At 40.1% G+C, this 20,690-nt stretch overlaps 1 protein-coding gene across 3 annotated transcripts in view; it reads left to right on the top strand.

Moving 5' to 3' along the window:
• Positions 1 to 20,690, top strand: part of tmem248 (transmembrane protein 248) — a 42,459-nt gene that overhangs the window by 6,570 nt on the left and 15,199 nt on the right. For 2 of the 3 annotated variants that reach the window (XM_072589611.1, XM_072589614.1), the window contains exons 2-4: positions 11,026 to 11,202; positions 14,623 to 14,908; positions 19,558 to 19,708. In XM_072589611.1, coding sequence (XP_072445712.1) covers positions 11,026 to 11,202; positions 14,623 to 14,908; positions 19,558 to 19,708 — 614 coding nt within the window. Of the gene's footprint in view, positions 1 to 8,806; positions 8,931 to 11,025; positions 11,203 to 14,622; positions 14,909 to 19,557; positions 19,709 to 20,690 lie in introns of those variants that run through there. The other variant, XM_072589612.1, reaches the window with a different exon arrangement.

Raw genomic sequence — 20,690 nt, 5'->3', positions numbered from 1 at the left:
AACTTGGAAAGGCTTCAGAAAAGATTTACAAGGATGTTGCCACGATTGGAGGATTTGAGCAATAGGGAGAGGTTGAATAGGCTGTTTTCCCTGGAGCGTCGGAGGCAGAGGGGTGACCTTATCGAGGTTTACAAAATTGAGGGGCATGGATAGGACAAGGTCTTTTCCCTGGGGTGGGGAGTCCAGAACTAGACGGCATAGGTTTAAGGTGAAAGATATAAAAGAGACCTAAGGAGCAACTTTTTCGCACAGAGGGTGGTAAGGGTGTATGCAATGAGCTGCCAGAGGAAGTGGTGGAGGCTAGTACAAATGTGATGTTTAAATGGCATCTGGATGGGTATATGAATAGGAAGAGTTTGGAGGGATATGGGCCAGGTGCTGGCAGGTGGGACAAGATTGGGTTGGGATATCTAGTTGGCATGGACGAGTTGGACCAAAGGGTCTGTTTCCGTGCTGTACATCTCTATGACTCTGACTGTAAATGCAGTTTAATTTAGCAGTCCTCCCTTCTTCTCTGCATTGTCCCTGCCTGCCCTAACCAAGCTGGTTCATATTGCAAACAAAAGCGTGCTTGATTACTTCATACTCATCAAAACTAACTTATCAAAACGGTATTTGTTATTATTCAAGTTAGTGTTTTCCCTTCAAGGTGTATGTATAGCAATCCAGTATCTTTACTTACTGGTGCAGTCAAAATTTAGCTCAAAACATTCAAGCTATTGCAGATGTATCAAGTGAATTTCTTGATGAGTATAAAGGGTGTAGTGGCATTCTTAAAAGGGAAATCAGGAGGGCAAAAAGGGGATATGAGAGAACCTTGGCAGGTATGGTTAAGGATAATCCAAAGAGATTCTACATGTATGTGAGGAACAGAAGAGCAACTATGGAGAGAATGGAGTCTAAAATCAACATGGTCATCTGTGTTGTACTTCAGGAGATAGGAGATATATCAAATGAATATTTCACTTCAGTTTTTGCTGTGGAGAAAGAAGTAGAGGCTAGAGAACTTGGAGAAGTAATGTTGATGTTTTGAAAACCATTCCCGTTATATGAGAGGATGTGCTGGAGGTCTTTGAAAACATGAAGGTGGATAAATCTCATTGATCTGATCAAGTGTATCCCAGAATGTTGTGGGAAGTTAGGGAAAAAATCATGGGGTCCCTAGCAGAGATGTTTGCATATTCCCTTTATCATGGGTAAAGTTCTGGAGGCTGGCTAAAATTGTGAAAGGATGCAAGGAGAAGCCTGGGAACTGTAAACCTGTGAGCCTGACATCAGTGGTTGCAATATAGGATTTACATGCATTTGGAGAGGCAAGGACTGATTAATGATAGTCAGCCTGGCTTTGTGTGAAGGAAATTATCTCTCAAACATAAGGCTTAAACCCAAAACGTCCATTCTCTCGCTCCTGGGATGCTGCCTGATCTGCCGTGCTTTCCCAGCACCACGCTCTCGACATAGGATGTTGAGGGGCAACCTTTATAGAGGCTTATCCAATCATGAGGTGCATGGATAAGGTGAATCGCCAGGACCTTTGTCCTAGGGTGGGGGAGTTCAGGTCCATTTTACCCTGAAGGTGGCTGCACAGGTGGATAGAGTGGTCAAGAGGGCATATGGTATACTTACCTACATCAGACAGGGTATTGAGTATAAGAGCTGGCAGGTCATGTTAAAATTGTACAAGACATTGGTTCGGCCATATTTAGAATACTGTGTACAGTTCTGGTCGCCGCGTTACCAAAAGGGTGTGGACGCTTTGGAGAGGGTGCAGCGAAGGTATACAAGGATGTTGCTTGGTATGGGAGGTGCTGGGTATGAAGAGAAGTTGAGTAGGTTAGGATTGTTTCCTTTGGAAAAAAGGAGATTGAGGTCTACAAAATCACGAAGGGTATAGACAGGGTAGATATAGAGATAAACTTTTTCCCAGGGTGAGGGACTCAATACCCAGAGGTCACTCATTCAAGGTGAGGGGTGAATAGTTTAAGTGGGATATATGCGGCAAGTACTTTACACAGAGGGTGCCTGGAACACATTCCCAGTAGAGGTAGGCATGGAAGATTAATTTAAGGTGCGTCTGGACAGATGCATGAGTAGGTGGGGAACAGAAAGATACAGGTGCTTAGGAATTGGGCGATAGGTTTAGACAGTGGATTTGGATCAGCTCAGGCTTGGAGGGCTGAAGGGCCTGTTCCTGGGCTGTAAATTTTCTTTGTTCTTGGGGCAAGTTTTTAAATTATTGGGGCAAGTTTTAAAATTATTGCTGATGACAGCAAAGTAGGAAGGTTAACATTTTAAGGATGGTTGTGAAAGACTTCGAAGAAATTTGGCATGGTGGTGGTGTTCTCATCCCTGGACCTGGGGACCCAGGTTCAAATCTCATTTGTTCCAGAGGTGTGTTATAACTTTTCTCATCAAGTGGAATGGAAAAATAAACAGACCTGAGGAGTGGGCATACAGTGGAATGTAAAACTTAAAATAGATGTAATGTATTGTTTAACATTTACAGGTATCTCCTGCTATCTGAAAATAGAGCGTTCCTATGAAACCTTCTGTAAGCCAAAATGGCATAAAGCGAAGGAGCATTAATTTATATGGGAAAAATTTCACTTTTTTTTGTAAAAGCGAAAATCCTCTTTCGGTTGGCAAGAATAGTTCCTAATGTAGGTCTTTTGTAAAAGTGAAGTGGTGTAAATCAAACTTTCAGAAAGTGGGGGATACCTGCACTCAACAGAAGTACTTTGTATTGCAAACCAAAATTCGGCAGGAATGACCCATCTGCAGCTCAGCCAGGAAATTAATCATGGTATCAGGTCAAAAGAAGAAGCTTATAATATTGTTTTAAAGAAAAAGTGTCAAGATTGAGGAATTTGAAGTATATTAGAAACCAGCGAAAGGCTACCAAATTGTTGAGAAGGGAAAAAGAAGAATATGAGTGACTTAGCAGGATTCTAAAGCAATATTGTGAGAGCTTTTACAATTAAATAAAATGGAAGAGATTAGGTAAAATTAATGTTGGCCCCGTAATAGGAGGAATTATTGTGGGAAACTAGGAAAGGGCAAAGGCAATGAACAGACATTTTGTGCATTTCTTTGAATCATAAGATAAAAGATTCATCCCAAAAATGGGCATAACCTAAAAGAGTGAGGAAGCTAATATCAATAGAAAAATAGTATTGATGAAACTTAAGGGACTAAAATCTGATATTCACCGCACCAGATGGCCTATGCCTTAGTGCTCTAAAAGAGAGTTGCACAGATAGCTGGTCTGCAAGCTTTGTTTTTAAAAGTTCCTTAAGATTCTGGAATATTCCTATCAAATTATAAGTTGACAAATATTGATGCTGCATTTGGAAAAAATGGAAACTGCAGACCAGTTAGTATTTCCACAAATTGATGTTATACTGGAATCTACAATCAAAGAAGTCTTAGCAATGCACTTAGTACAGGGTAGTGTGATTAGGAGATGTCATTGTGGCTTAACAGTAGGAAAATCCTATTTAACAAATTTATTGGAGCTATTTCAGAATGCAATTAGTAAGGTAGATAAAGGGAGCCAATAAATGTAGTATACCTGGATTTCTAAAAGATCTTCAAGAAGATGTTTCTCAAAAGATTAATACAAGGACTTGTGATATTGCAGGTGATATATTAAGATAGCCATTTAAAACTAACTAGGTGGGTTGGATTCCGGTTTGAGAACCTTTAGAGTTTTACTTTCTCATCTGTTTTCAACCAAGTATTAAAATTCCCTGCATAAAGTTAATACAGTGTAAATCGGCCAAGTTGATGCCAAGGATAGAAAAATGTAGTCATAAATGTAGTGAGCAAAATTTAGGGTGCATGGTATTTGGGGCAAAGTACTGACTTGGATTGAAAATTGGTTGGCTGACAGGAAACAAAGAGTAGTGATAAATGGCTCCCTTTCGGAATGGCAGGCGGTGACCAGTGGGGTACCACAGGGATCAGTGCTGGGACAGCAGCTTTGTATAATATATATTAATGATATAGAAGATGGTATTAATTGTAACATTAGCAAATTTGCTGATGATACAAAGCTGGGTGGCAGGGTGAAATGTGAGGAGGATGTACGGAGATTACAGGGTGACCTGGACAGGTTAGGTGAGTGGACAGACGCATGGCAGATGCAGTTTAATGTGGATAAATGTATGGTTATCCACTTTGGCAAGAACAGGAAGGGAGATTACTACCTAAATGGAGTCAAGTTAGGTAAAGGGGCAGTACAAGCAGATCTGGGTATTCTTGTACACCAGTCAATGAAGACAAGCATGCAGGTACAGCAGGTAGTGAAGAAAGCTAATAGCGTGCTGGCCTTCATAACAAGAGGGATTGAGTATAGACGCAAAGAGGTTCTTCTGCAGCTGGTGAGGCCCTGGTGAGACCGCACCTGGAAAATTGTGTGTAGTTCTGGTCTCCAAATTTGAGGAAAGACATTCTGGCTATTGAGGGAGTGCAGCCTAGGTTCACGAGGTCAATTCCTGGAATGGTGGGACTATCTTATGTTGAAAGATTGGAGCGACTGGGCTTGTATACCCTTGAGTTTAGAAGACTGAGGGGGGATCTGATTGAGACATATAAGATTATTAAAGGATTGGACACTCTGGAGGCAGGAAACAAGTTTCCGCTGATGGGCGAGTACCGAACCAGAGGACACAGCTTAAAAACAAGGGGTAGGCCATTTAGGACAGAGATGAGGAGAAACTTCTTCACCCAGAGAGTGGTGGGTGTGTGGAATGCTCTGCCCCAGAAGGTAGTGGAGGCCCAGTCTCTGGATTCGTTTAAGAAAGAGTTGGATAGAGTTCTCAAAGATCGCGGAATCAAGGGTTCTGGAGATAAGGCAGGAACAGGATACTGATTGAGGATGATCAGTCAAGATCATAATGAATGGTGGTGAGGCTCGAAGGGCAGAATGGCCTACTCCTGCACCTATTGTCTAAATGAGTGATACTGGGAGTAATGAAAAATTGTAATTGGGTGAATCAAACTCTTTCATCCAGTTAGGATGTTCGTAATGAGAGTTCCTACATTTTAAAATTTGTGAGAGTGAAGTCTGCAGTTGGGACAATAAAACTCCTTGTTGTAGTTTTGCTGCACAGAATAGTTGAGTCAAAAGTACTTCCATCCTTTGCAGGGGCATCGGATAAATATTTTCAACTCGGGAGCAGGGCACTTAGGTTAGTATTGGACTAACACTAGCAAGCAGCCAGCACAGAGACAATAGCCTGAATGATAGCATTTTCATGTGTTTTTTATTATAACCAACTGGGCACTTGCCTTATAGTGCAAAGGTCCTTAACTGCTTGCAACAAGACATGGATAGCATTCAGGCTTCATGTGATAAATAAGGCTGTTGCCAGGCTTGACACAGATGGCATAAACTGGTAAATACAGTTTATGCCACACAGGTCAAACCTGGCAACTCTATTTAACAGTCACTAGCATTACACTCAGCCAATCACTTATCATCAACATCCTGGGCAGTCACTATTAACTAAAATTTAACTGGAATAGCCACAAATACTGTGGCTCCAAGAGCAGGCAAGGGGCTGGATGCTTTGTGGTAAGTGACTTGCTTCCTGTTTCACACAAACTTTCCAACCATCTACAAGGCAACAGATAGGAGTGTGATGGGATACATTCCAGTTTGCTGAACGAGTGTTGTTAAAACTGCACTTGAAGTTTGACACCATTCAGGATGAAGTGAGGACTGCAGATGCTGGAGATCAGAGCTGAAAATGTGTTGCTGGAAAAGCGCAGCAGGTCAGGCAGCATCCATGGAGCAGGAGAATCGACGTTTCGGGCATGACCCCTTCTGGGCTCCTGACCTCTCCGCCCACATCCCCACTCCGGCCTATCACCCTTATCTTATCACTCTCACCTTAACCTCCTTCCACCTATCTTATTTCCAATGCCCCTCCCCCAAGTCCCTCCTCCCTACCTTTTTATCTTAGCCTGCTTGGCACACTTTCCTCAATCCTGATCCTGACCTCTCTGCCCCCACCCCCTCTCTGGCCTATCACCCTCACCTTAACCTCCTTCCACCTATCACATTTCCAACGCCCCTCTCCCAAGTCCCCCCTCCCTACCTTTTATCTTAGCCTGTTTGGCACACTTTCCTCATTCCTGAAGAAGGGCTCATGCCCGAACCGTCAATTCTCCTGCTCCTTGGATGCTGCCTGACCTGCTGCGCTTTTCCAGCAACACATTTTCAGCACCATTCAAGATGAGTTGAGAGTGTGGTATTGGAAAAGCACAGCAGGTCAGGCAGCATTCAAGGAGCAGGAGAATCGATGTTTTGGGCATAGGCTTCATTCCTGATGAAGGGCTTATGTGCGGGGGGACTGAGAGATAAATGGGAAGGGGGTGGGGTGGGGGTGGGGGGCGGGGGAGAAGGTAGCTGAGAATATAATAAGTAGGTGAAGGTACTGGAGAAGAGAGTGGAGCGGATAGATTGGAAAGATAATGGACAGGTCAAGAGAGTAGTGCCAAGTTGGAGGCTTGGGACTAGGCTAAGGTGGGGGGAGGGGAAATTAGGAAACTGGTGAAGTTCACATTGATCTCGTGTGGTTGCAGGGTCCCAAGATGGAAGATGAGGCGTTCTTCCTCCAGGCATTGGGTTGTTAGGGTTTGGTGAAGGAGGCGGCCAAGGACCTGCATGTCCTTGGTGGAGTGGGAGGGGGAGTTGAAGTGTTCAGTCACTGGGTGGTAGGGTTGGTTGGTGCAGGTAGCCTAGAGATGTTTTCTGAAGCGATCCGCAAGAAGGTATCCTGTCTCCCTGATGTAGAGGAGACCACATTGGGTGCAATGGTTACAGTAGATGACATTTGTGGAGGTACAAGTAAATTTCTGTCGGCTGTGGAAGGATCCTTTGGAGCCTTGGATGGAGGTGAGTGGGGAGGTGTGGGCACAGGTTTTGCACTCCTGCGGTTGCAGGGGAAGCTGCAAGGAGTGGGGTGAGGGCTGGTGGGGAGCGTGGATCTGACGAGGGAGTTGTGGAGGGAATTGTCACTACAGGAAATGACATCATCAACCCAAGGAAACCTAAATGCATAAATAGAAAGCAGGTCATGAACTTCAGTGCTTCCCTGGAGGAAGGTGTCCGAGATGGTCCAGGTGAATTTGAGGTCGGGGTGAAAGGTGTTAGTGAAGTAGATGAACTGTTCAACCTCGTGGGAGTATGAGGTAGTGCTGATACAGTCGTCATTGTAGCAGATGAAAAGGTGGGGAATCGTGCCGGTGTAGCTCTGGACTGTTCCACGTACCCAACAAAGGCAGGGACAGCTTGGGCCCATGCAGGTGCCCATGGCTACCCCTTTGGTTTTGAAAAAATGGGAGGGTTGGAAGAAGAGGCAGCTCACTTCTCATTCTTGGATTTAATCATTCAATTTAATTTTAGTAAAACTCATTTTGCTCATTCACTTCCTCCACCATGGATGCACTGGGTGGAGTGTGTAGTTTTTGTAAGATGCACTTTTAGTAACTTCATTTTGGGGTTTACCAACTTGGACATTTACAGCCTTGGAGGATAAGGACAGCAGTTCCATGTGAACACTTTCAAGTTCCCTGCCTTGTCACATGCCATCCTGACGTAGAAGTAGATTGCATTCCTTTATTGCGACAGTGTCAAAATCATGGAAATCTGTACCTAACAGCCCTTTGGGAGTACTCATGCCACACAGCACGTGTTGTTGTGTAACATTTCACTGCATTTTGGAAGTTGTTCAGATGAGTTTTTTTTTCAAGTCCCTTGTATTGTGTTTAAGGTATTAGAGTACAAATTGGATACATCATTGGTTTTAGTAAATATTTTCTTTTCATTGCAGTCACCTACATGAGTGAGCAATCCATGTTTGCATTTCACAGTGGTTCTGCAGACGTGATTGTTTATATTTGTAGCTGATGAACACTAGGGCTATTATCAGAACTACATTAAATGACTTCATTTCTTTTAAGAGTTTGGTTTTCAAACTTATATGGGTATGGGTCTGATTTTTGTGAAGGAAGGGATTTAAAATTTAATTGGGTCAGTCTTATCAGAACCGTGACTTTAAAACCAGTATGTATCAGAGAGAAACCAGGTGACTGCAAGGACCTGTGCAATGTTAATTATATATTTGAGGTTTATAACAGCTGAGAGAAATGTTAAGCCATTGGCTGTTGTGGCACTCATTAAAGCAGATTTGTTTTACATTAGCTTTTGGTTCGGTTTGAAGGAGGCCTGACTGAAAATGCAGCTTCTGCGAGAAAAGAGGTTCAGAGCAGTTAAGGTGATAAGTTTACTTCATTTACTTCATTATGATGAGTCACCATAATGTTATATACACACTTTCTAATGATCTCAACTGAAGTTACTACTAGACAAGTCAGATCGCAGAACAAAATCTGGCTTGACAGGCCAAATTATGTTTTTCTTAAAAATATAGTTTGTTAACTTTCCAGACTAGAAATGTTTGTATAGAAATCTGTATTAGTTATTCAATATGAGAAAGTCTTAAGCTCTCAGTTGTGAGTTTTCAAAGAAAAAATTCCACAACTGTTAGGACCGGAATTGAGAAGAAGCAGTGGGAAGGAAAATTTTCTGGGTTTTGATTACATGTGAAGGGGTGTCCCTGTGGCTCAGTGGTTAGCACTGCTGCCTCACAGCACCAGGAACCTGGGTTCGAATTCACCCTCAGGCGACTCTCTGTATGAAGTTTTTACATTCTTACTGTATCTGCGTTTCCTCCGGTTGCTCAGGTTTCCTCCCACAGTCCAAAGATGTGCATGTTAGGTGGATTGGTCATGTGAACTGTCGGGATAGAGTGGAGGCGTTGGTGGGATGCTCTTCAGAGCATTGGTGTGGACTCGGTGGCTCGAATGACCTGCTTCCACACCGTAGGGACTGTGTGATTCCAGTCAAAACACTGATGTAGGTGAGACTTCATTTTGCCATGTGTTTTGAAATCTTTCAACCTGCCATATTTAGCTTGGTTTAGTTTATTTTACTTTTGAGTAACGAGCTTCTATTTAATTGGCAAATCTAAATCTATAGCCTTGTGTGCTTTCAGTGAAATTTGAAGAAAAACATAATTTGGCCTGTCAAGCCAGATTTTGTTCTGCGATCTGACTTGTCTAGTAGTAACTTCAGTTGAGATCATTAGAAAGTGTGTATATAACATTATGGTGACTCATCATAAAGAAGTAAATTCATGCAACTGAAAGATATATAATCTTTCAGGCTTGGGATAATCACTTTTGTGTTCAATTCTAAAATCCAGTTATTGAGCAACAAATTGAAGTGAAACTTTTATAATGAGGGCTTGTGGTCACTGGAAATCGCAATACTGACATCCTTATTATGAGAAAGAAACGCACAGTCCCAAGTTCTTTTAAGATTTTATACATATTCGCAATCTGATTGTAAACCTCTTTCCTCTCATTGTCCTTGCACTTTGTGTGTGACTTTATGAATTACATATTAGTAAGGTCTTTACATGACAACAGTGAAATGTAATTCTGTCCTTTCATGGAACAAATACTTTAATTATACAATTAATGGATAAATTGACAATTTTGAGAAAAAATGGAAGGGAGGCACCTGAATGCAAGTGTTTTATTTTCCTGAGAAATGAGAAAATTATAAAGACAATGCTCATTTGCAGAGGAGCAATTGTTGAACTGGACTTTATGTTAAAACTTGGGAAGGATTTTGGGATTACCTCATGTGCAGAAAATTTACTGTGGAGAAACAGTTAGAAAACATGTTGGCATAGTTGTGTGTGCAGGTACCAGATGCAAGAGCAAAGATTTCGGCAGCGCATAATCTGAGGCAAATTCTGTCAGCAAAGTGGATGTGAACTATCTTGATGAAGGCAAAGTTAAGTGTTCACTCAGTTTGGGTAAAATAAGCCAGAAGATCAGACTTGTTTAATTTCAAAAACTTAGATGGACCGAGTCTAACTGGGGAATGGTGTTTTGAAATCTGAACTGGAAGCAATGGCTTCGGTTTTTCCAGTGAAAAATGGATATGACTGCTAATGCTAATGATAGTCATGACTGAAACACAGGAAGCAAAGTAAACATTTCCATGACATATACTATATGCAAAACATTTTACTGACATTTTCTAATGTCTTGGTGTTAACACTGCAGGTGCATGACTTGGCTTTGCATCTAAATCCAGATTTGTTTTGAGTTATTGATTTTTTTTTACCTTTTTAGGAAAGAATACTAAATAGAGGCCACATGCTGGCTCAAGACCAGGGGTGAATTCAACCATTTTTTGTGCATACCTCTGAATTTCAGTTCTTTGTTCAATACTGTAAAAGCAGATTGAAGCTGTGCGAGCATGAATAGACATTGATTCTGAGCTTCATGATTTTGTAATCAACCTAAATAGTCAGGATAAAGAAAAACTTTGTGAGAAATAATTAGTTGAAGCAGAATCTGAAAAATTAGTTTATGACTACTGGGTACTAACTTTTCATCGTAACTGCTTTAAATCCTCTGAATGTAGTTCATATGTTTAAGTCTATTTAACCCTACTGAACAGAGAGTTTGTCAGGTTGGAAGTGGGCAAAGACTGATTTGGCAAATCAAAACAGCTGCTGGATGCTTTATTTTCTGGAAATGTTCTTAATGTTTGAGGCTAGACTTTTAGCTTTGTGATTTGCTATATGCAATCATTGCAACTTTGGGCAAGAATTTTGCTTTGTTGATCATTGTATATGTATTAGCGAGAATATTTTTGTATTCTGAATTTTTGAATGAATTGTGACAGTGATAGTAAATTGGACTGTAAACTGCAAATAACATAAATTTTAAATCTCTTGGAGCTTTGAGTTTGATGTTTTGGTTTAGAGTGATAGCTGTGTGTTTGATGTGAATCAAACAACAAAAAATATTTAATAGCATTGGGTTTTTCATTCCTAATTGCAAAGTAGCAGGTCAATTGTAGGAAACCTTGTCTGTTGGCAGATAATAAAATCCATTGTTGTATACAATTTTAAAAAGTGATTTGTTTTGCAGGTTTACTTGATGGGAACCATGCTTACTATCCATCCACTTGAGAACTTGAAGGTATACATAAGCAACCGTCCTCCACTTGTGGTGTTTATGATTAGTGTCAGTGCAATGGCCATCGCTTTCCTGACATTGGGTTACTTTTTCAAAATAAAGGAAATAAAGTCTCCAGAAATGACTGAGGTATTGTTTCTTTCCTTTTTTTTAAACTGTATGAAGTAGTGCTTTTAAAAAATGTTTGTCATGATTAAAGCTCTCGGTTTTTACCAGAACATAGATACTGTTTACATAGATTCCAACTGTAAATGTACTATAGTGTCACTTCTGTTCTGAAATCTGTGGATAAGATGTGTTTAGTTACTTGGAGGTAAAAACAACTATGCTTGCAAATGTTGCTTTAAGTCAACAAAAACAGCTGTAATGGCATTTAGTTTGCAAAGTATTTCTGCCTTCTCTTTTGTGCACTACAAGAGGAATGATCACTATATTTTAAAATATAAACAGCAATTTTCCTTCTCAAAATGCCATGTTCTAGAAACCTTCCAGTTATTGTCATTTACTTCCTCAACCTGTGTTAATCTGTATTAGAATTGATGAAAATCTCTTTTGTCAGGTAAAAGCACAAACCTAAGTGTATTAGTTAACTAATTATTATTAATTAGTAGTATTACTAGCTAAATGGCATAATAGAATGATAGAATCCCTACAGAACGGAAAGAGGCTATTTGTCCCCTTGACTCTGCACCACCCCTTGCAACAGCATCGCACCCAGGCCCAATCCCCTATTCTGTCTCCATAACCCCACATTTACCATGCTAATTGACTTAGCCTGCACATCTCTAGACACTATGAACAATCCACCTAATGTACACATTTTTGGACTGTGGGTGGAAACTGGAACACACGGCTGAACGGGGAGAACTTGAAACTCCAAACAGACAGCTGCTCAAGGCCAGAATTGAATACGGGTCCCTGATCCTGTAAGACAGAAGTGCTAACCATTGAGCCACCATGCCACCTCATAATTGGCAGCACAGTGATGTTTTTGAACACTTCATTTGTTTGTGCATTAAATTGAATGCATCTGCTGTCAGGTTTACAAAAGAATAGTCACAGAAGTGAGAAAAACATTTTAAATAGAACTTCTCATTATGGCACATTTCACAGCTTCATTCCATCCCTAAGTACTTCGCAATGAGGGGATAAATTTTGAAGTTTAGCCACACTTCAAGAGAAATGGGCCTTTGAATTTGCACATAGCAAGGAGTTCCAACAAATGAAGATCTGTTGTGATGGTCTTTCCTGTAGTACAATGAGAATACCCTGTATTTCATCTTTTACAACCACTTGAGAGGATAGTTGATACCTTGGTTGGATTTTGATTAAGTCTTGTGCTAGTTTTGGTGAGAAATGATTTTATTGTAAGTATTGTCCAATAGTACTTTGTCAAATATATTGAGGTCAGCATAATTTTCACACAATTCAAAATACACATAATATTGATAAAACAAATGGCAGTTATTCAAAAGTAAGTATTAAATGTAAACCTTTAGAAATCAAAACTGAAGCTGCTCTGGCAGTGAGTGCTTCAGAGGGTTTTGCAGCATGTGACAGGAAGCCTACTGTGTATGTACCTCAAAGGATAAGGATGATCTCGTGTTGACTGAAGTGTTCTGTTTTTGATAGTGTGCCAAGTTTAATGAAAAATAAAACTTCAAGAGTAGACTTTATTTTAACAACATGGATATGAGAAGTCTTGGGAAGAGGAAGCATCAACAAGTCATTACATATTGTTGTCTGCATTTTGATTCTTACTTTTCATGTGTGTTGCCTGACATTTCTGAAGAGTTTGTTCACACATTTAATAGACCTTTGGTTAGTAGCCAGTCTCCTTTATTCTCTCCCTCTTGGCAGTTCTTAATTTCAACTGATCAATTAAGATAAAGGTTGACCTTGGATTTTTAAAAAAATCCATTTGCAACTTGTGAAGTCTTCTGATATTCTATATGCTTTTTCTTAAAAAAGTGTCGTTTTGCCCATAAAAAGATCCCATGTGTGTCTGCACCTCTGCTGAAGCTCTTACAGAGAAACCTCCTTCCATAATTTTATTTGTAGACTTGAAATTTGCTAACATTTCACTTAACTTCTAATCTCTGCATGTTTTAGCTCATTTAATCAGTGTTTGTATCCTGTTTCACACGCTAGAATTCAGTTTTCCTAACAGTTTAAATTTATAAATTTTCTTGTTCTCTTTGAATTCCTTTATGGACATTGCCTCCCTATGTCTGTAGCATTCTCCAATTCTCTCGCTTGTGTTTCACCCACTCGCATTAACACTGTTTTCAGACATTTATGGCCTTATGCTCTGGTATTACCTCTTCAAACTTCTCTGCCTTTCCTCATTCCAGTTCCCAGAATGCACCACCTTGACCAAACTTTTACTCATCCTTCGAATCAGTGAAATGACTATGAAAATCTTTCTATAATCCACATGTTCCTGGCTCTAGACAACATTCAAACTCGGGCTGATGCGTAGTAAGTAACATTAGATTAGAGTAGATTACTTACAGTGTGGAAACAGGCTTTTCGGCCCAACAAGTCCACACCGACCCGCCGAAGCGCAACCCACCCAGACCTATTCCCCTACACCTAATACTACGGGCAATTTGGCATGGCCAAATTTTTGGACTGTGGGAGGAAACTGGAGTACCTGGAGGAATCCCAAGCAGACACAGGGCGAATGTGCAAAATCCAGTCGCTTGAGGTGGGAATTGAACCTGGGTCTCTGGCACTGTGAGGCAGCAGTGCTAACTACCGTGCCACCCACTAACATTGTGCTACTTAAGTACCTGGCAACAACTATCTCCAACAGGAGGCAATCTAATAATTTCTCCATGACTTTCAATTCTCTCAGCATCACTAAATCCCCCATTATCAAAATCCTAGAAGTTACCAATAACCAGAAAATGAACTGGGTAAGCCATATTCATACTGTGGTGCTACAGAGCAGGTCAGAGGCTGGGAAGTTTGCAGTAAGTAGTTCACCACCTAGTTTCATGAAGCCTCTATATCATGTAGTCAGGAGTGTGATATAACACTCTGCCTTACTGGGTGGGTGCAATTTCAACAACAGTCAAGATATTTGACACCATCCAGTACAAAGCGATTGGCAAACCATTGACTATTTTCAAAACTCACTTCCTCCACCATTGACGCAGCAGCTCATCAAGGCTCCTTTGGCAATATCTACTAAACCCAAGACTTTGGCCACCTGGAAGAAGAAGGACAACAACTTGCAAGTTTTTCTCCAAGGCACACAACAAAATCCTGGAACTCCCTAATAGCATTGTTGGCATGTCTGCGTCTCTTAGACTGCAGCAGTTCAAGAAGCTCACCACCACTTAAGGATATTTTTTCAAAAATCCAAGGTGCTGTTTGAATATGTCTGTTATTATGAAAGTAATTCTGGTAGTGGTTAATGGTGACAGCATCAATCAAAATCATTGTTACTAAGTGGATTGTGATTGCTATTGCAATATATTTTAAAAGCTGAAGCGCTAAAATTATGATTTTAAAATAAACACTTTTTTTGTCTCCTGATAGGACTGGAACACTTTCCTGTTGAGATTTAATGATCTGGACTTGTGTATATCTGAGAATGAAACTTTAAAGCACCTCATTAATGAAACAACCACCCCAGAGAGCACAGTAACAAGTGGCCAAATGCGATCTTCCACACAATCCCCATCAGTTCTGGAAGATCCTGGACCAATAAATATTTCTGTTTCTATAACACTCACATTGGATCCTCTAAAACCTTTTGGTGGATACTCTCGCAATATTACACACCTTAGTGCAACTATATTTGGACATCAGATCGGGCTGACAGGTAAAGAAACTGCAATGTATTCTGTCCTGATGAACTGTAGTGCTGTAACTTTATTTCTCTAATCTTAAGTTATTGGCTTGCCTTTTTTCCTTCTCTTCCACAGTTCAATGTTGTAATGTTTTTAAAAATTTGGAATCAAATGGATTTTAAAACTTAATTTGTTTAAGTTCATTTGTAATTTTGCACAGCTTTCTTTATCCCATTAATTCAGTTGTCGGATGATTCCAGGTTTTGTGTGTTCTTATTGTATTAACTGACTTAATTTCAATGAATTTAATTTCCACAAAAAAATTACTTTATAATCTATGCAAATATTTTACCATTTTACTTCCAGGTTTTTAGGCAAATAGTTGCTTTTTTAACTATGTTTCCTCCTATATTATTTAAATAAACTTCTTGTTGCTTGTGATTAAAGATTGTAAGTACAGCTTAAGAACTGGCTGACTAAATAGGTGATTGCCAGACAGAATAAGGGGGCAGGATAGTCAGTGAGGAAATATCCCAAGTGCCATTCACTTGCGAACATTTTTCAGTCTTAGACTATGATAGTGCTGGTTCCTTCGTGGAGACCAGCCACAGCCAAGTCCATGGCACTGTGGATAATCTAGCTACTTGGGAAGCAGAAGTGTGGAGGGGCTTGTTAATGAGTAGAATAGATAGACACTTCAGTTGTTATAACTCTAGGATAGTATGTCAACACTTGGGTGTTGGGGTCAAGAATGCCACAGAACGGCTGCAGGGGAATTCTGAAAGAAGCAGGTGTACAATCGGAAGTAGTGGTTGATATTGGGACCAATGATATAGGAGGAAAAAAATGAGATGTTGCAAGTAGACTTTATTGAGTTACATAGGAAATCGAATAAGGTAGCAATCTCTAGATTTCCTCCTGGTGTCATGCAGTAGTGAATATAGGCATAGAAGGATAGAGCAGATGAATGTTGGAGAGATGGTGCAAACCCTCTAGCAGTAGTCAGAATGTGGGGCAGAAAAAAGATCAGAAGATAGGAAAGACATGAAAGAGAAAAGTGTTGATGATCATGGGATTATCATATAATAGATGTACTGGGAAGATTTGAGTTGGTAGCAGATCCCAAGGTAAGGAATTTATGGAACATCCACAAGATTTTCTGAAGCAGCTTGTGGCCTTTCTGGATTTGCTATGTCATCTGGCAGTCTTGATTAGGGAGCTTAAAATGAAGGCAGTAACAATATGATAGACTTCATTCTGCAATTTGAGGGGGAGAAGCTGGAATCCGATGTAACAGTATTACAGTTGAGTAAAGATAACTACAAAGACATGAGGCAGGAGCTAGCCAATGTTGATTGGAAGGGCAACCTAACAGAAAAGATGGTGGAGTAGCAACGCCAGGAATTAAGAATTTAAAGAACAGTACAGCACATGAACAGGTCCTTGTGTCCACCAATACTGTGCCAACATATATGATGCCTTTCTAAACTAAAACCTTTTGCCTCTGTGCTCCATATCTCTATATTCCGCTTGTTCGTTTATCTGTCAAGATATTTAGATGTTGCCGCCTCCACCAGTTCATTCCAAGCAATCATCACCCTCTGTATTTTAAAAAAAACTTGCCTCTCGCATCTCCTTTAAACTTACGCCCTTTTATAAAAAAAGCTATGTCCCAAGTAATTGACGTTCCTATCCTGGGACAAAAAGACTGAGTCTCATAATTTTGGAAACTTCCATCAGGTCACCTCTCATCCTTTGCCATTCAAGTGAAAATAAACAGTTGTTTTCTGGAGATAATTTGGAAGATGCAGCAGAAATTCAAACCAAGGTAGAAGAAACATATTAAGGGGAGGACCAGACAGTCATTGCAGACAAGGGAAGTCAGGAACAGCATAAAAGCAAAAGGAAAAACATACAATGAGGTGAAGATCAGTGGGAAGCCAGAGGACTGGGGAGTCTTTTAAGCAAAGACAGTTTAAAAGTAGTATGGGGGAGGGGGAAGATGAAATCTGAAAGTAAGTTCGCTCTTAATAGAAGATTGTAGGAGTTTTTTTTAGAAGCTCAGGTAAGAGTGAGGCAAGAGTGGCCATTGGACTGCTGAAGTAATAGTGGGGATCAAAGAAATGGCAGAGCAACTGAATAGGTACAGCATCAATTTTCATGATACAGACTAAGGAATCAATTCTTGATGTGAGGATGGCTGATATCATGGGAATTACTATCAAATGAGATCATAAGGGTAGGCATATGAGATAAGCACGTGTGGAGGGCTAACAAGACCAAGGAATTACACAATAAATGGTAGGATTTTGGAGTCTTCAAATCTCTACACTGTGGAAGCAGGCCATTTGGCCCACTGAGTCCACACCGACCCTCCGAAGAGCATCCTTCCCCACCCCATCCCATCTCTGTAACCCTACATTTCCCATTGCCAATCCACCTAACCTGCTCATCTTTGGACTGAGAGAGAAACCAGAGTAGCACCTATGGGTAGAATGTGCAAACTTCAGCCGCCTGAGGGTGGAATTGAACTCTAGTCCCTAGTGCTATGAGGCAGCAATGCTTGCCACTGTGCCTGAAGGTACTGAAGATGAGAGGAACCTAGTGCATGTGAATAAATCACTGAAGATAGCAAGACCAGTAGATAATATAGTTAATTAGGAATGTGGGATATTTGTCTTTATTAGCTGAGCTTTAGAATACAAGAGGAAGATGGTCATGTTGGAACTATAAAGTTTGTTTCGACCACAATTGGAGTACTGTTTACAGTTCTGGTAAGCATGATGTGATTGAACTAGAATGGTTGCAGAGAATATTTCAGGTTGCTGCCTGGGCTGAGGGTCTGAGTTATGAGAAAAGATTAGATTGGCCGGGATTGTTTTCATTGGAGCAGTTAAAGTTGTGAAGGGACCCAATCGAGATGTTTAAGGTTTTGAGGGTTGCAGATAGAGTGAGTAGTAAAGAAAACAAAAGCTGGAGAAGCTCAGCAAACCTGGTGGCATCTGTGGAAAGAATAACATTCATGTTTAGAGTCCTGTGAGCCAGCCGTGTCTCCTGAGTTTCTCTAATTTTTTTTTCTTGTTTGCTTCCGATTTACAATATCCTCACTTTTGTTTCATTTAAGGATAGGAAAGCATTTTTTTATTATTAGTAGAAGGGTCACTAACCAGAGGGCATAGATTTAAGGTAGGATGTAGAAGGCAAAGAGAATGTTTTTTCACCCAGAGGCTGCTGGGTATTCTGGAACTGCTTTAAAGGGTGGTTAATTCAGAAACTTTTGTAACACTTGAAGTATTTAGGTCTTCATTTGCATTGTCACAGCCTCCATGCTATGGGCCAAGAGTTTAAAATGGATGAGTGTGGTGATGTCTTTGTTGACTGGTGTGAACATGATGGGCTGAATAGTCCACCTTCTGTTCTGCAAATGTCTTAATCTATATCTCGTTGAAAGTTCTTCTCAGCATCTGTGTGTACAACCACTTGTTCCTGTAAGTGACACAGCTGCAAAACCAACATTCCAAAACAGGCTGCATCCAAATTGTGTCCTTTTTAGTCACTGTTTCATTCTGATCAAAAAAAAAGTTACAAGGATCATGAATCACCTGCATACTCCAAGGAAACATAATGTCTATTACTCTGCCTCCCACTGTGATATTAGGTGTGAATAAACAATTTTTGTAATGGTTTTAAATTTCCAGTTACAGTTGCTTCATCATAGGAAGTTTGTCAAATTGGTAATGTTTCAAGAACCTGGTACTGATTCTTTGAAGTATTACTGAAGAAGAATGTTTTCTACAGTATACATACTTGGTGCAAATTCTAAAGCTAATCCGAAACAAATCTTTATAGTGTACATTGGTCAAAAATGTCAGACTTGCATTCTTAAAACACAAGCAGAAAGTGAGGACTGAAGATACTGGAGCTCAGAGTGACTGTGTGGTGCTGGACAAGCACAGCAGGTCAGGCAGCATCCGAAGAGCAGGAGAATCAACATTTCGGGCATAAGCCGTTCATCAGGAATTTCACCGTTCATGATTTCTGATGAAGGACTTATGCCTGAAACGTTGATTCTCTTGCTCCTTGGATGCTGCCTGACCTGCTGTGCTTTTCCAGCACCACACTCTCAATTCCCAAGACACTGGTAATTAAATAAACCACAAATATGAATTTCAAAAGGCTGACTGAGAATAGGTGTTAGAGGTGGAAATTTTTAATACTTTGCTTTTGATTATGTTGTATTTTGTTTGATACCATTCTGTTTGTGCAGTTGCACTTCTAATATGTTTTGTGTGATGTTTTAAATAATTAAATGTTACTACTTCTTGCTACAGACTGAATATAAAATGAGAAAATTCTCATTGTGAATTGGATTATAAAGCAATATTTATTGCTGAATAGTTTGTTCAATCAAATTTGTGATTAGCAGATCTGATTATTTCTTGTGGCATACTTATTGCATGTTGTACTTTGGATGTGCAGAACTAATATTTATTACTAACATAACAATCTATAAAGTGAACAGATCCATTTTTAACAATCAATTTTGCTATAATACTGCGTATCTCTCCAGGAAGATATAACTTTTTTGATTTTTATTGTAATGTCCCCAATGGCATGTTTTGAGCACTTAGTGCACCCTAAAATGTTTATTGACTGTGATTTTAAAAATACTATTTTATAGGGCATGAATCACATGAAGAAATGAATATTACATTTACTTTGCCAACTTCCTGGAATTCCGATGAATGTGTACTCCATGGCCAGTGTGAGCAGATGGTTTACACGACATGCATGACCATTACAGCTGCAACTAATGTTTTTCCTGTCACAGTGTGAGTATTATTTTGGAAGTGATTGGGGTTTTCAAGTGGGTGTGTAGGGTATCTTTATTTTCCTGGATTAGATTGTCACTGGAAAAGCGCAGCAGTTCCTGCAGCATCCGATGAGCAGGAAAATCGATGATTTGGGCTTGATGAAGGGCTTTTGCCCGAAACGTTGATTTTCCTGCTCTTCGAATGCTGCCTGAACTGCTGTGCCTTTCCAGCACCACTCGAATCCAGAATCTGGTTTCCAACATCTGAAGTCATTGTATTTCCCTATTTTCATTTTCTAACGTACGTGGGATTTTTGAACTAGGAGTGAATGTATTGTGTCGGGTGAATGTGAGAGAATATTTGCACTGATAGCTAATGCAGATGCTACCTTCAAACTTGAATTGATTTGGTAATTAATTCATTCAATCAAATGAGTTTATCCGCATTTGATGCCAGTGATTTATACTCTTTGTTGTCAACCTCCCTACCAGCTAGTGGTATTGTCCATAACTATACTTTGTGTGAGGAAGTGCATGTTTATTTTGATGGTGTTTGGCTTTGGTATTGGGAATGGTAAATCTTCCATGTTATCCACTTAAAAATCACACAACATCAGGTTATAATCCAACAGGTTTATTTGGAAGCACTAACTTTCGGAGCGCTTCTCCATCATCAGATAGTTGTGGAGTATAATGATTATAGTCTACAACCACCTGATGAAGGAGCGACGCTCCGAAAGCTAGTGTTTCCAATTAAACCTGTTGGACTATCACCTGGTGTTGTGTGATTTTTAACTTTGTACACCCCAGTTCAACACTGGCACCTCCAAATCAAGTTATCCAGTAGTACAGTTACCAAATCTTTTAGCAACCATTTAAGAATTTTTAGAAATTTAATTTTCTTCCCAGTTTTCAGAATCGCCAGAATTTGGGTTTTCTAGTGAATAGTTGAGCCACAAAAAGAACTATATCTGGTCAGAATTCTGTTTGGTGCAAAGTAC

The sequence above is a fragment of the Chiloscyllium punctatum genome, chromosome 19 (assembly GCF_047496795.1).
Source record: "Chiloscyllium punctatum isolate Juve2018m chromosome 19, sChiPun1.3, whole genome shotgun sequence".
Taxonomy (NCBI): domain Eukaryota; kingdom Metazoa; phylum Chordata; class Chondrichthyes; order Orectolobiformes; family Hemiscylliidae; genus Chiloscyllium; species Chiloscyllium punctatum.
Note: the sequence above shows the minus strand (reverse complement) of the source record. Positions and strands in the feature narration are given on the sequence as shown.